This window comes from Macaca fascicularis, chromosome 7 (assembly GCF_037993035.2).
Source record: "Macaca fascicularis isolate 582-1 chromosome 7, T2T-MFA8v1.1".
NCBI classification, from domain to species: domain Eukaryota; kingdom Metazoa; phylum Chordata; class Mammalia; order Primates; family Cercopithecidae; genus Macaca; species Macaca fascicularis.
The window spans coordinates 99,605,418-99,620,873 of record NC_088381.1 but is presented as its reverse complement, the minus strand read 5'-3'; the positions used below and the strand labels follow the sequence as shown (position 1 = coordinate 99,620,873).

The 15,456-nt window shown below is 37.3% G+C and overlaps 1 protein-coding gene across 15 annotated transcripts in view; it reads right to left on the bottom strand.

Annotated features, from left to right (window-relative positions):
* The window catches only part of NUBPL (NUBP iron-sulfur cluster assembly factor, mitochondrial), a 259,201-nt gene that overhangs the window by 30,577 nt on the left and 213,168 nt on the right, over positions 1-15,456 (bottom strand). For 14 of the 15 annotated variants that reach the window (XR_012415699.1, XM_073997212.1, XM_005561036.5 and 11 more), the window contains one exon: positions 4,352-4,437. Coding sequence is in view for 14 of the 15 variants with exons in the window: in XM_073997212.1 (XP_073853313.1) it covers positions 4,352-4,437 (86 nt within the window). In the remaining variant the exon portion in view is untranslated. Of the gene's footprint in view, positions 1-4,351; positions 4,438-12,455; positions 12,641-15,456 lie in introns of those variants that run through there. The other variant, XM_073997209.1, reaches the window with a different exon arrangement.

The window sequence follows — 15,456 nt, the reverse complement described above, 5'->3', positions numbered from 1 at the left end:
GGGTTGCAGTGAGCTGAGATCGCACCACTGCACTTCAGCCTGGGTGACAGAGTGAGACTCTGTCTCTCAGGGAGACGTGCCCTCTCCCTGAGAAAAGCCTTTTGTTTAAGTACCAAAGTATAAAAAGGGCTGTTAACAGGTGAAAAGTGAGGTTAAAGTGTTCTCCAGTAGGGAAAAAGCATGGTAAGGGTCTCGAGGAGAAAAATGCTGTGTGGAAACTTCAAAGAAGTAGAAGAAGACCAGTTTGGCTGTGGCACAGAGAAAGCAAGGCAGAGCAGCCCATGAGCTGGGGGTAAAGGGAACAGCAGATGTGGATGGCATTACATCCTAAATCAAAGTATCCTGCCTGCTATATGCCAGGTAACTATGCATTTAAGATTGTTTAAAGCATGTTTTCTTGCTATCCAAAATTTGCGTTCTTCTGTGAAGACTGACAGGTAAACCTGTAGTGCAATAAGAACCAAAGTAAATGTATGTGTAAGTAGATCCCAGATAGGAGTATTAACTTTTCCTGGCACACTGGGAAAAGCTTTCTAGAGGAAATAATGTCTGAGCAGAGATGTTAAAAATGAATACATGAGTTCCCTAAACTGGCCGTGGTTTATCAGGCAAAGGATCAGGATGTGTAAAATTACAGGGGCATGAAAAAAATAATCATGGCTTTTCCATAAAGCCATCCCTGATAGTCTGGAAGAAAAAGTGTTTTCATGCTTTTCAGAATTTAAGGCCTTTGCATCAAAACAGAGTTAGTCTACAGGATGATAAAGTACTTGAAGAAAGAGGCTTCATCCTTCTTTATTTTTTTCTAAACCACTAATGGAAGTTTATTACAGTACTTTGCTTATAGAAGACACTAAATATCAGTAAATATAGGCTTGTGGAAAAATAAATTAATCACATTTGTTGAATTAAAAGTAACTAAGTGATCTCTTATGTGCCAAAGGAGTAAGAGAATAAATATACTTTAATTTACTTTTCAGTAGCAGGGAAAGAGATTATCAAAGAAGTAAAGGACATATAGTGCAAGGGTAGGAGAAGGGCTCCAAATCCGGGTGCTTGGGACTCCCATGTATAAGAAGGCAAGAAAAATGAGTGAGAATGACACAACACATAAATTACTCATTATTAAAAATGTATAAGACTGAAAATTTTTATGTTGTTTTAAAAAATAGTCTACCTACAAATATTAAGATAATTAAGGATTTGGCACAGTTGCTACCATTTCAGGCAGAGAACAGAAAATTTAATAGCTCATCTCTTCTACTTCCCCTATCTAAGCCTTGAGTTTTAAGAAATCATTTAAATTAACTTCAATATGTTCTTGCAGACATTACTAAACTCTGTCCATACCGATGCATTCCAATGACATCATTGTTTCCATGGTAACTAATGCATGTCAAATGGGAGAAAAACAGAGAGCAGGACTAAAAACCAAGGGGAAGAAATGCAATAAACTGGTATAAACAAAGCATAACATCTTTTTTTGTATTTATAAAACACTTAATAATTTCAAATCCTTTACTATTACTTAGGCTCTGGGACTTTTAAGGCCCAGAGGGATCTCAGAGGTCATCAAATCCACTTCCCACTCATAGCCAAGACCTTCTTTACAATGTAGCTAATCATGATTGCCCAATTGTTCACAGAGCTTATTGCTGGAAAGTTCTCACTCATTCACCTGCAAACATTACTGAATACCTATCTTGTTCTTCAGGTTTAAGAGATGATTAAGACCTTCTATCTCTTTTAAAAAATGTTTGTAGTTTAGAAGGCAAATAATTTAAATGTAGGGTGAAAAAAAAAAAAAGAGAGCTATAATAAAGATACAGGAAGATGTCCAAAAGTTCTTACAGAGGAAAGAACTATAAATTTCAACTTGGAAGAATTACACAATTCCAATGACTTTCATTTCTACTCCCACTAAGTCCCACAAACCCATGACAACATCCTGGACCTTGCCATGTCCCAGAACTGCTCTAACTTGGCAAACTTATACTCGAACATCAACTTTCTGATCCCAAACAGCTCTTTCACCTTCTAACTGATCCCTGAAGTAGTTCTATGAGCCTTATGCAGTCCATCAGCCTTCATCTGGAATATGTCTTCATAATACTTCCTTGCTAATATCCTCACCATTTATCCTTCAGTGGCATCCACCTAGCAATAGCCTAACCTGGACTTAGTGATCATCCCTCTTCCTCTCTGTTATGTTCCATAAGGATTATCTGTCCAACCCTCTGCCTTAGAATCTAGGAAAAAAATCTGTCAGAACAGTGTAAGTATCCAAGTTTACAGGTATACAGATTTACATAGGGACTGAAAAATAATATATGCTGAATTTGGCAACTACGGTCATTAGACTCCTAACTAGCAAAGTCCATGTAGGACTTGCTCCATATACGTAGTCACCTCAAATGGCAGTGTCAGTTGAAATGGTATTTTGATATACAAAATGATAATTTATATGGGGTAAAATTGTAAGAAAGAGGTCTTACTTCTGCTCTGTTTAAAACTTCTTCCTCAAAGAATTCATGTTTTTGGGTGAGTGAGACACCCTCAACTCTCATCGTACAGAATGAGAAGTTAAGCATTCACTTATGTGCAAATAGAATGGCTATTATCCTGACTTTGGAGTGATTTTAACAGACAATTGGTACTGTTATCTAATTTCTGCCAGAAAGAAGCATTATAGATTACTTAAGTCAATGTCATAATTTTTGGTAGATAACCTTCTAACTTTTTGCTGATTTGTATTTTAAAATCCCATATAATAAGTAACCTTATTTAGTTATCTGGGTAGGCATTACTTGTGTCTAGTTTGTCTTACAGGGCATAATATGAAGTAACATTGCTCAAATTAGGTGCTTTAGAGAGTTTTCTGTGTGAGGCAGGCATTTGGTTATCATTGTTTTAAAAATTTTCCAACCTAAAGTTCACAACATAGAACAATGGCCCTAAACTACTTGCTGATTACAATTATAAACCTGCTAGTGAAAAACCCTTGGACCACCTGGAAGGTAAGCAAACAGGCACCTTCCTTATCAGCCTCCTCATCATGAGAACATGTCAATCCAACCCAGAGTTCCGCAGCTTGCCAATGCCCACAGCACTGTGCTAACTGGCAAGGGAGAAGAGGTACTTGAGGAAATTCACCTCGACCATTCTACTACACTATTTTATACTTTTCAGAAGCCCTCTGAGAGATAAACATTTATGAAAGCTTCCCTTCAAGTCCATTCATTCAAATACATTATTGGATCTTATCCTGTGTCATGGTCTCACTGAAGAATCTGATAAAAGTTATAATTCGTTCCATACCAAAACAAATACATGTAGGCATACAATTTAGGGCTGGGGGAGGTGAGGGAGAGAAAAATCATGAGACTCCTGAAGCTAATCTACAGACTGAAGTTTAAAAAGCTCTGATGTATATGCTCTAAAATCTGTCTTTGAATTAAGCAAGGCTACTAGCTAGCCACAGAGAAGTATCATGTTGGCGTTGTACTGAAATGTTTGTTTTAAATTGTACTCCAGCACGATTCCACCTGCTTTTGTTGAGGCACACTAGAAGGAAGAACCCTGTATTTACTGTAAAGAAGGTGATGAGAGTGTGTTCATTACATGCACAGGTTCTTCTTTCTAAGAACTTAGGGAAGATATTTCTCTCTGGTCTCAGCTCTGTCTCTCTTGAGCATCCAGTTTTATTTTTTTTTTAACTTGCAGAAACGTACAGTTTTATAATGGTACTATATTTCTTTCCCTTTGGCTGCTAGAAAAGTCGTGGTACACCCCTAGCATGTATTTAAGTTCCTTAATAGCATGCAATTTTTTTACTGACTTCACTTCTGACTCCATCTAACTTTAATTATTTTGTCTATTTTTATTTTATTTTTAACTTTCATTCCACCAAATTGGGTAGAAAATCCTGAAGTGCCTCCTAGAAGAAGGTGAGCTATAAATGAGTTGAACTGTAGGAGGCAGAAGGAAAAAAGTAATCTTTTTTCATCTGTTTCCCCATAAGTGATCTATTCAAGTCTATCAATCTAAATAATTTCCTAAAACACTCTTGTAATTTTTTTTTGGTCAGTGAGAGCTGCAAGTATGAGAGAAGTAGTACTTCTATAGAAAACTCTTACCTAAAGGGTGTCTTAGAATTCTTCTGGATTAATATCTTGTATAGACGCGTTTGCACCTATAAGTGTGTTTTTAAAGTAACCATAACGATAAACTAGGACTTTCATAAAGACTCCTGCACAGGACTAAATTAAAACTTTAACTGTATTTTTCAATGACTTGCTTCTTCAGTTAGAAGAGTTTTATATTTTTCAACAGTGAAGCTGTAAATGCTTACGGGCACATGGACTTTGCGAAACATCTCAGCACCCTTGTGCGCATCCATCAATGCGACGTCCTGGGGCGTGGAGACAATCACAGCACCTAGCCAAAGTTAAACAAAATGCTATTATGTTTTAATTATTTATGGAGAAATTACTTTCAACATTATGTTGCTTACATGCGCAAATAGTCTATTACATTAACTACTTAGGTCATTCACATACATTTTACACAAATGAATGAGAAAGACAAGAAAATGTCGACTTTGTTTTTGCCTACCTTTGAATCCTCACTTCTAAAATCACAACTGGGCTGGGCATGGTGGCTCACGCCTACAATACCAGCACTTTGGGAGGTCAAGGTGGGCAGATCATTTGGGGTCACGAGTTCAAGACCAGCCTGGCTAACATGGTAAAACCCTGTCTCTACTAAAAATACAAAAATTAGCCAGGCATGGTGGCTCGTGCCTACAATCCCAGCTACTTGGGAGGCTGAGGCAGGAGAATCACTGAAACCCAGGAGACAGAGGTTGCAGTGAGCCAAGATCACACCACTGCATTTCAGCCTGGCTGACAGAGCAAGACTCCATCTCAAAACAAAAAATAAAATAAAATAAAAACAAAATCACAACTGACTAATCAGTGATTCAGGATCATAACTCTATCAGTGGAACTTTCTTCCCATTCAGATAACGTGCAGTTATACAGATGGATGAGGTAGGCTTTACTTTCAAATTAACAGTCCAATAGCCAGGCATGGTGGCGTGTTCCTGTAATCCCAACTACTTGGGAGGCTGAGGAGGAGGGATCACTTAAGCCCAGAAGTCCAAGATCAGCCTGGGCAATACAGTGAGACTCCATCTCAAAAAAAAAAAAAAAAAAAAAGAAGGCCGGGCGCCGTGGCTCAAGCCTGTAATGCCAGCACTTTGGGAGGCCGAGGCGGGCGGATCACGAGGTCAGGAGATCGAGACCATCCTGGCTAACACGGTGAAACCCCGTCTCTACTAAAAACTATACAAAAAACTAGCCGGGCGAGGTGGCGGGCGCCTGTAGTCCCAGCTACTCGGGAGGCTGAGGCAGGAGAATGGCGTGAACCCAGGAGGCGGAGCTTGCAGTGAGCTGAGATCAGGCCACTGCACTCCAGCCTGAGCAACAGAGCGAGACTCCGTCTCAAAAAAAAAAAAAAAAAAAAAAGAAGAAAGAAGAAAGAAGGAAGAAGTAAGAAGAAAGAAAGGAAAGGATAAAGAGGGGAGGAGGAGGAGAAGAGGAAGACGAAGAGGCGGAGGAGGTGGAGGAGTAGGAGGAGGAAGAGGACGAGGTTGTTAATAGTCTACTTGGGAGACTGAAAAATTCAGCATTACAATACAATATGCTAAGGAGGAGAAGAAGGAGAACAAGGGGGAGGAGAAGAAAGAAGAAGAGGAGGAGGAAGAAGCTGTTAATATTCTACTTGGGAGACTGAAAAAATAAGGATTACCAAACAATATGCTAAGCATCATAACAGAGGTGTGCACAAAGTGTTATGGAGTTATAAAGAAGAAACAGGAAGAAAAGCTAACTAATTCAATCTAGGAGATAAAATGGTGAAATATGACAGATGGAAGCTAGACATAGGAGAAGCAATAGAGGAAAGTTTCCAGGAAGATGTGATTCTTAAGCTGAGTCCTAGAAGTTTATATTCTTAAAAACTCACACTATGGAAAGCAGTTTGGTGGGAATAAAACTGAGGGCTGTGGCAGAAATTCAGATGCAAAATGTTAGAGGCCTGAACTGAAATGGATGGAGACGGCAAATTTTCTGGATCTCCACTACTACCCTACAGAAACCAGGTAGTACTAGGGTATAGAGTTTTGACAGAAAGTGCAGTACAATTTTTCTTTAGGTCGAAATAACAAAGTCCTAGTTAAGATTGGCAGAGTCTGTGAATTTTTTTTTAACTTTGTGGTTCCCTCTCGATGATAACCTAAAAGATAATTAACATAAACATAATATAGATCACATGGCTGACCATCACCTTATAACTAAATACACAATGCTACGACAATTCAGAGCCCCAAACTGTTAAACTGGTATCAAGCGGCAGTCTGACACAACTAATGAAAACAGAGGCAAGATTAACAATAAATAACTGATTACACCAAGTGAAGGTATTAGATAATAGACAGTATTGCCTGAAGGGATATTTTGAAGAAGTTTGAATAGAGAAAAGTGGTGGGAGAACCAAGTTATCACAAAGCACATGGCAGTATAGGCATGCCAAACTCAAAAGAACCTATACAGTAGTAGTTAGCTATAAATTCATCTTGCAATCAGCATCTTCATTTCAGGAAAAAACATGTTTTACATTAAATTAATGTCATAAATTCGAATTTTACTGATTTTGTAAGTTTTGCTTGTATTTAATTTAATTTTTAAACTATACAGTATGAGCTAAAAACTTAAGGAATTTGTGTTTATACCTAGTTAAGTAATCTTATAATAAAAATAAGTCAGTATGGGGTGTGGGAAGATTATTTTTCCTTTAGAAGAAGGGCCTATTCATTACTCAAGTTTGAGATACACTATTTTTAGAATTCTAAGAGATCAGGATTCAAAATTTGATTCTACAGCTGACTACCTGTGTGACTAGATAATGACTTAACCTATCAGAGTTTTTGTTTCTTCATCGACAAAATGGCATGTAAATACTTAGGTCACAGGGTTAGAATAACTAAATAAACCACTATACACAGTTACTTGACATGATGCCTAACATTCAATAAATGATAGCTAACACTGTTAATATCATCATTATTACATTTGTTATTGTTATTAATAAAATGCCTTATACGTTGCTGGGAGGGTCATTTTCCTAAAGGCTATCAAGCAGCTCATCCTACTTTTCAAACTGTTCCATGGATCACTACAGCCTAGTATTTGATTGACTTCGCCCAAGAAACCAAAAATTAACACTCCTCTTTCCCCTCTTGCAAAGACTGACGGAAATTACATCTTGGCAAAAATTATACTCTACACCTCCAATACACTTCCAGAATTTGCCACCTTCTAGATTCTGTTATTAATCTGTTTCCTAGTTTTTTTCATATCCAGTCATTTGGAAGGGATCAAATTCCAGCTTTGGCTGTATCCAGCTATATAACTAACCTCAAACGAATAACTCAGAATCACTCTGAGTCTCGGTTTCTTTAACTGTAAAACTAGTGCCTGCACTAGATAGTTTCCAAGGACTCAGTTATCTCTATGATTACACTATTTAGCATTCCATCTTAACTATAAATAGCTTTTAGAACTACCTCTGCTCAACCTAACTGCCCTAATAATCTTATTTAAGAGGTATTAGTCGTCAATCTCAGAGCGATTCTCTTCCTACATAATCAGAGGAAGCTATTTCCTCCAAATCTTCTCCTTCACTATATATTAGTATGTAGGGTGTTCTCTACTGCATTGGCTCTAAAAAGTATTCTTAGCTTTCATATGATATAAACACGTTACTTTTTACATACTTTTTGTCTACTATTTGTATCATCTTTACACAATATAACTTCAAGGGCAATTATGATATTTTTCATCTTTTTATCAAACAAAAGTAATGACATAATATTTTGCACAAAATAAGCACTTAACAAAAGATCAGCAATTTAAACAATGTTCTTGTATTTTCAGAATCATCTCCCCTAGATGATCATATCCCCTAGATTATAAACTTTAAGTTGGCAACTCCTTGCACTAGGAGTCAAGAGCTCCAGATTCTGGTTGTGATGACAGTCTTAATATAATATATAACCTTGAATAACTAACTAAGTCTCAATATATCTCAATTAACTCCTTTACAAATTGAATCTATTTCCATAGGCCCTATTTAACTTAAACAGCTGTTACATTAAAAAAATTATAAAAATGTTCGGAGACATTATTTTAATAGCTGTAAGATACTAGAGAGGGGGATTAAACTGGCTTGGTTTTCTCTGTACTTAATTCACCTTAACACAGTAACACAAATAAGCATCTATGCCATTTGAGTTTCTTTGCAGAATAGTCTGAATAGCACCATTCGAACAAATTAATAACAACATTTGACAAGGACAGTGATCATCTTTCATGTCCTGTCAAATGCTCATGAAGCATGTAAACATTTCAAGGAACTGTATTTATATAACTTTTTTTGGTATAAATTTTTTTTTGTCTACTATTTGTAGAAATATATGCGGTATTTTGCTGAAATATATGTTCTTAATTAATGATTAAGTCCTTAATCACAATACAATCAGCCTCTGGGTTTTGCCCTGAAAAAAAAAATTTCTAATCCTTGTTGAAGAAGACCAAAAACATAACTGGTTCACACATAAACCACTACCTCTTTTGCTGTATAGTATATCAAAGTTTAGTATAGTGTATAAGTTTCATATATCATATAAGTAATCATTTCAAATAGCCCTAGAATGAACTTCAGAATTTATGATAAGAAAATAATGCATAAAGAAACAACACAACCTCCAGTAAAATTAAATTTAGTCCTTAATCTAGCATAACCCAGATTTTTATTTTAAATTTTATTTGAATTTTTGTGAGTACATAGTAGGTATATATACATAAGGGGTCCACGGGATGTTTTGATACAGGCATGCAATATGTAATAACCACATCTTGGAAAATGGGGTATCCATCCCCTCAAGCATTTATCTTTTGTGTTATTAACAATACAATTACACTTTTAGATATTTTTAAATGTACAATTAAGTTATTATTGACTATAGTCACCCTGTTGTGCTATCAAATACTAGGTCTTACTCATTCTTTCTAACTATTATTTTTGTAGCCATTAGCCACTACCATCTCCCCCCAACCCCAGTACCCTTCCCCACCTCGAATAACTATCCTCTACTCTCTCTGTCCATAAGTTCAATTGTTTTAATTTTAGATCCCACAAATAAGTGAGAACATGCAATGTTTGTCTTTCTGGCCAGGCTTATTTCACTTAACACAATGGCCTCCAGTTCCATCCATATTGCTGCAAATGACAGGATTTCATTCTTTTTATGGCTAAATAGTACTCTACTGTGTATAAATAACACATTTTCCTTAATCATGCATCTGTTGATGGACACCAAGGTTGCTTTCAAATCTTGGCTATTCTGAATGGTGCTGCAATAAACATGGGAGTACAGATATCTCTTTGGTATACTGATTTCCTTTCTTTTGGGTGTATACCCAGCAGTAGGACTGCTGAATCATACCGTGGCTCTAAGTTTTTTGAGGAACCTCAAAACTGTTCTAGATAGTGGTTTTACTAATTCATATTCCCACCAACAGTGACAAGGGTCCCCTTTTCCTCACATCCTTGCCAGCATTTGTTATTGCCTGACTTTGGACATAAGCCATTTTAACTGGGGTGAGATGGTATCTCTCTGTAGTTTTGATTTGCATTTCTCTGATTATCAATGATTCTGAGCACCTTTTCATATGTCTGTTTGCCATTGTATGACTTCTTTTCAGAAATGTCTATTTAGATCTTTTGCCAATTTTTAAACTGGACTGTTAGATTTTTTCCTATAGTTGTTGGAACTCCTTATATATTCTGGTTATAAATCCCTTGTCAGTTGGGTAGTTTGCAAATATTTTCTCCCATTTCCTGGTCGTTTCTTCATGTTGATATTTCCTTTACTGTGCAGAAGCTTTTAAACGTGATGTCATCCCATTTGTCCAGGTTTGCTTTGATAGCCCATATTTTTAAATTTTATTTATTTATTTATTTATTTGTTTGTTTATTTTTGAGACGGAGTTTCGCTCTTGTTGCCCAGGCTGGAGTGCAGTGGCACAATATCAGCTCACTGCAACCCCTGCCTCCTGGGTTCAAGCAATTCTCCTGCCTCAGCCTCCCAAGTAGCTGGGATTACAGGCATGCGCCACCATGCCCAGCTAATTTTTGTATTTTTTAAGTAGAGATGGGGTTTCTCTATGTTGGTTAGGTTGGTCTCGAACCCTGACCTCAAGTGATCCACCTGCCTCAGCCAGTAAGTGCTGGGATTACAGGCACGAGCCACTGTGAAGGGCTTTTTTTTTTTTTTTTTTTTTTTGAGATGGAGTCTTGGTCTGTCACCCAGGCTGGAGTGCAATGGCACAATCTCATCTCACTGCAACCTCCGCCTCCCAGATTCAAGCAATTCTCCTGCCTCAGCCTCCTGAGTAACTCGGATTACAGGCGCCCACCACCACCCCCAGCTAATTTTTGGTAGAGATGGGGTTTCACCTTGTTGGTCAGGCTGCTCTCGAACTCCTGACCTCAGCTGATCCATCCATCTCTGCCTCCCAGTGTGCTGGGATTACAGGCGTGCACCACCGCACACGGCCCCGGATTTTTAAATTTTAAAGGAATTATGTCAGTTGATTCTTGTTACTGTATCACTCAACATATGGTCTCTGAAACCTGATATTACATTTTATCTTTCTAATACTTGGCTTTCTACCTGTTAAATTTTGATTTTTCCCAGAAACATGAGCCAATATGAATTAGTCTAGAATTTTCTCCCTTTATATCATCATTAATGATGTCACTTCAGTTTGTGATTAAGAGACTGATAGAAAACTTGTGCTCCCTCTACCAACTGTAAGGAAATGTCAACAGCAGAAAAAATAAAGTTTAGTTTGCAATAAATGGAATTATTTTCTGAGGAAAAAATGCCTATCTCAAGAAGCCCATCAAGAATTCTCTATCAATTTTCTTTTTTTTTTTTTCTTTTTCTTTTTTGAGACGGAGTCTCGCTCTGTTGCCCAGGCTGGAGTACAGTGGCGCAATCTTGGCTCACTGCAAGCTCCACCTCCCAGGTTCACGCCATTCTCCTGCCTCAGCCTCCTGTGCTGGGACTACAGGCGCCCGCCACCATGCCTGGCTAATTTTTTGTATTTTTAGTAGAGGCGGGGTTTCACTGTGTTAGCCAGGATGGTCTCCTGACCTCATGTTCCGCCCGCCTCAGCCTCCTAAAGTGTTGGGATTACAGGCGTGAGGACCATGCCAGGCCAAGAATTCTCTATCCATTTTCTAAAGTAAATGTCTAAGTCTAAATGATTAAATAATATTGTTTAAATGCTAATTCACAACTTGTAATCCTTTTAAAAGGCTTCTTATCAGCTGAGATTTACTTAATTTACTATAAAAGGTTAACTGGCAGACACTGGCAAATATGTAAACATTTTACAAAATAATTATTTAGAATATTAATTGTTAATTCTCCTATTAAGAGGAAAATCTATTTATGACTGCATATCTGGATTTGGGTCAAAGGTCAGAGTAGTTAAACATTTAAAACTGATGATTCCAGGTGTCAGACTGATCATAATTATACCAATGTGGAAAAACTCAACTATGAATTCTAGTCCCCAGGGCACAGATTGTATCTAATTCTCTTGCTCGACTGAGAACTTCAGTGCTAGAGCCTAATAAACACGTGCAACAAAACCTGCTCAGGATTATAGCTGGAGAAATAATTCTATACCTTACAATTATGAGCATATTGATATAAAGTCAAATAAGACGTTAAAAAATTAACTATTTTTAATGTTCACACTGCTCTTAATATTTAGTGCTACTGATTCTCCTTTATTTAGAAATATACTTGCATCAAAAGAAAATAATCATTCAATGTCTGATGTTTAACAAAAACAATACCAAATATAATTTTCTATTAAGCACTGGTATATTTTAGGTCTCCTCTGTCTTTCTCCTGCCACCCCAAAATTCCTGAGTTTTAAATATAATTTGCTATAAGATCAAGGATTACCTATCAATATTAGTATCAGCAGAAAGAAAACATAATTTAAAAGGTAAATTCACCTAAAATGTACTCACAGACAGTGTTTCAACAGGAAATATAAATAATTCTTGGATGAGTCACTATTTTGACTTCTTGCTCCTTTCTAACAGACTACACAAGTGATTACAGTCATAAAGAGAATATGTTTTATTAATTTAGAAATGAATCATTATCTTGCTCACCTCAGAAAGAAATCCTCCCATAGAAAATTATATCAATTGGCTGGGCACAGTGGCTCACGCCTGTAATCCCAGCACTTAGGGAGGCAGAGGTGGGCAGATCACAAAGTCAGGAGATTGAGACCATCCTGGCTAACACAGTGAAACCTCGTCTCTACTAAAACTAAAAAACATTAGCCAGGCGTGGTGGTGGGTGCCTGTAGTCCCAGCTACTTGGGAGGCTGAGGCAGGAGAATGGCGTGAACCCGGGAGGTGGAGCTTGCAGAGAGCCGAGATCGCGCCACTGCACTCCAGCTTGGGCAACAGTGCGAGACTCCATCTTAAAAAAAAAAAAAAGAAAGAAAGAAAAAAAGAAAATTGTATCAATTGCTGAAAAAAGAATTAAACACAATAATAACTGGAAACAATGCTATATCAACATTACTGGTGTTCTAAATCATCCTAATTGATGAGAAAGAAAAAAGTTACTGGTGAGAGAGACCAAGTGTGCTTTGGAAGGTTAAGAATCCAACTTTGAATAAGTGTGATGTGGTACCAAGAAGAACGTATATTCTGTTGATATGGGGTGGAGAGTTCCGCAGATGTCTATTATGTCCACTTGGTCCAGGGCTGAGTTCAAGTCCAGAATATCCTTGTTAATTTTCTATCTCATTGTTCTGTCTAATATTGACAATGGAGACTTAAAGTCTCCTACTATTATTGTGTGGGAGTCTAAGTCTCTTTGTAGGTCTCTAAGAACTAGCTTTATGCATCTGGGTGCTCCTTTCTTGGATGCGTATATATTTAGGATAGTTAGCTCTTATTGTTGCATTGATCGTTTACCACCATGTAATGCCCTTCTTTGTCTTTTTTGACCTTTGTTCGTTTACAGTCTGTTTTATCAGAGACTAGGATTGCAACCCATGTATTTTTTCCTCTTTTTTTTTCTATTTGCTTGGTAAATATTCCTCCATCCCTTTATTTTGAGCCTATGTGTGTCTTTGCACATGAGATGGGTCTCCTGAATACAGCACACTGATGGGTCTTGACTCTATCCAATTTGACAGTCTGTGTCTTTTAATTGGGGCATTTACCCCATTTACATTGAAGGTTAATATTGTTATGTGTGAATTTGATCCTGTCATTATGATGCTAGCTGGTTATTTTGTCTGTTAGTTGATGCAGTTTCTTCATAGTGTCAATGGTCTTTTCAATTTGGTATGTTTTTGCAATAGCTGGTACCAGTTTTTCCTTTCCAAGTTTAGCGCTTCCTTCAGGAGCTGTTGTAAAGTAGGCCTGGATGCTTGTCTATAAAGGATTTTATTTCTCTTTCACTTTGCTTATGAAGCTTAGTTTGGCTGTATATGAACTTCTGGGTTGAAAGTTCTTTTCTTTAAGAAAGTTGAGTATTGGCCTCCACTCTCTTCTAGCTTATAGGGTTTCTGCAGAGAGATCTGCTGTTAGTCTGATGGGCTTTCCTTTGTGGGTAGCCCGACCTTTCTCTCTGGCTGCCCTTAGCATTTTTCCCTTCATTTCAACCTTGGTGAATCTGATGATTATGTGTCTTGGGTTGCTCTTCTCAAGGAGTATCTTTGTGGTGTTCTCTGTATTTCCTGAATTTGAATGTTGGCCTGTCTTGCTAGGTTGGGGAAGGGAAATTCTCCTGGATAATAACCTGAAGAGTGTTTTTCCACTTGGTTTCATTCTCCCTGTCACTTTCAGGCACACCAATCAAACATAGGTTTTGTCTTTTTACATAGTCTCATTTTTCTTGGAAGCTTTGTTGGTTCCTTTTCATTCTTCTTTCTCTAATTTTGTCTTAATGGCTTTATTTCATTAAGTTGCTCTTCAGTCTCTGATATCCTTTCTTCTGCTTGGTCGATTAGGCTATTGATACTTGTGTATGCTTCACAAAGTTCTCGTGCTGCTTTTCAGCTCCATCAGGTCATTTACGTTCTTCTCTAAACTGGTTATTCTAGTTAGCAATTGGAAGTAAAACACTCCTCAGCAAATGCAAAAGAATGGAAATCATAAACAGCTGTCTCTCAGACCACAGTGCATTCAAGTTAGAACTCAGAATGAAGAAACTCACTCAAAACCACACAACTACATGGAAACTGAACAACCTGCTCCTGAATGACTACTGGGTAAATAATGAATTAAGGCATAAATAAAGAAGTTCTCTGAAACCAATGAGAACAAAGACACAACATACCAGAATTTCTGGGACACAGCTAAAGTGGTGTTTAGAGAGAAATTTATAGCTCTAAATGCCCACAGGAGAAAGCAGGAAAGATCTAAAATCAATACCCGAACATCACAATTACAAGAACTAGAGAAGCAAGAGCAAACAAATTCAAAAGCTAGCAGAAGGCAAGAAATAACTAAGATCAGAGCAGAACTGAAGGAGATAGAGACACAAAAAACTCCTCAAAAATCAATGAATCTAGGAGCTGGTTTTTTCAAAGGATTAACAAAATAGATAGACTGCTAGCCAAACTAATAAAGAAAAGAGAGAAGAATCAAATAGATAGAATAAAAAATGATAAAGGGGATATCACCACTGATCCTACAGAAATACAAACTACCATCAGAGAATACTATAAATACCTCTATGCAAATAAACTAGAAAATCTTGAAGAAATGGATACATTCCTGGACACATCCACCCTCCCAAGACTAAATCAAGAAAAAGTTGAATCCATGAATAGACCAATAAGTTCCGAAATTGAGGCAGTAATTAATAGCCTACCAACCAATAAAAACCAGGACCAGACGGATTCACAGCTGAATTCTACCAGAGGTACAAAGAGGAGCTGTACCATTCCTTCTGAAACTATTCCAAACAATGGAAAAAGAGGGAGTCCTCCCTAACTCATTTTATGAGGCCAGCATCATCCTGATACTAAAACCAGGCAGAGACACAACCAAAAAGAAAATTTCAGACCAATATCACTGATGAACATCGATGCGAAAATCCTCAATAAGATACTGGCAAATCAAATCTAGCAGCACATAAAAATAAAAAAACCATATCCACCATTATCAAGTTGGCTTCATCCCTGGGATGCAAGGCTGGTTAAATATACGCAAATCAATAAATATAATCCATCACATAAACAAAACCAATGAAAAAAACCACATGATTATCTCAAC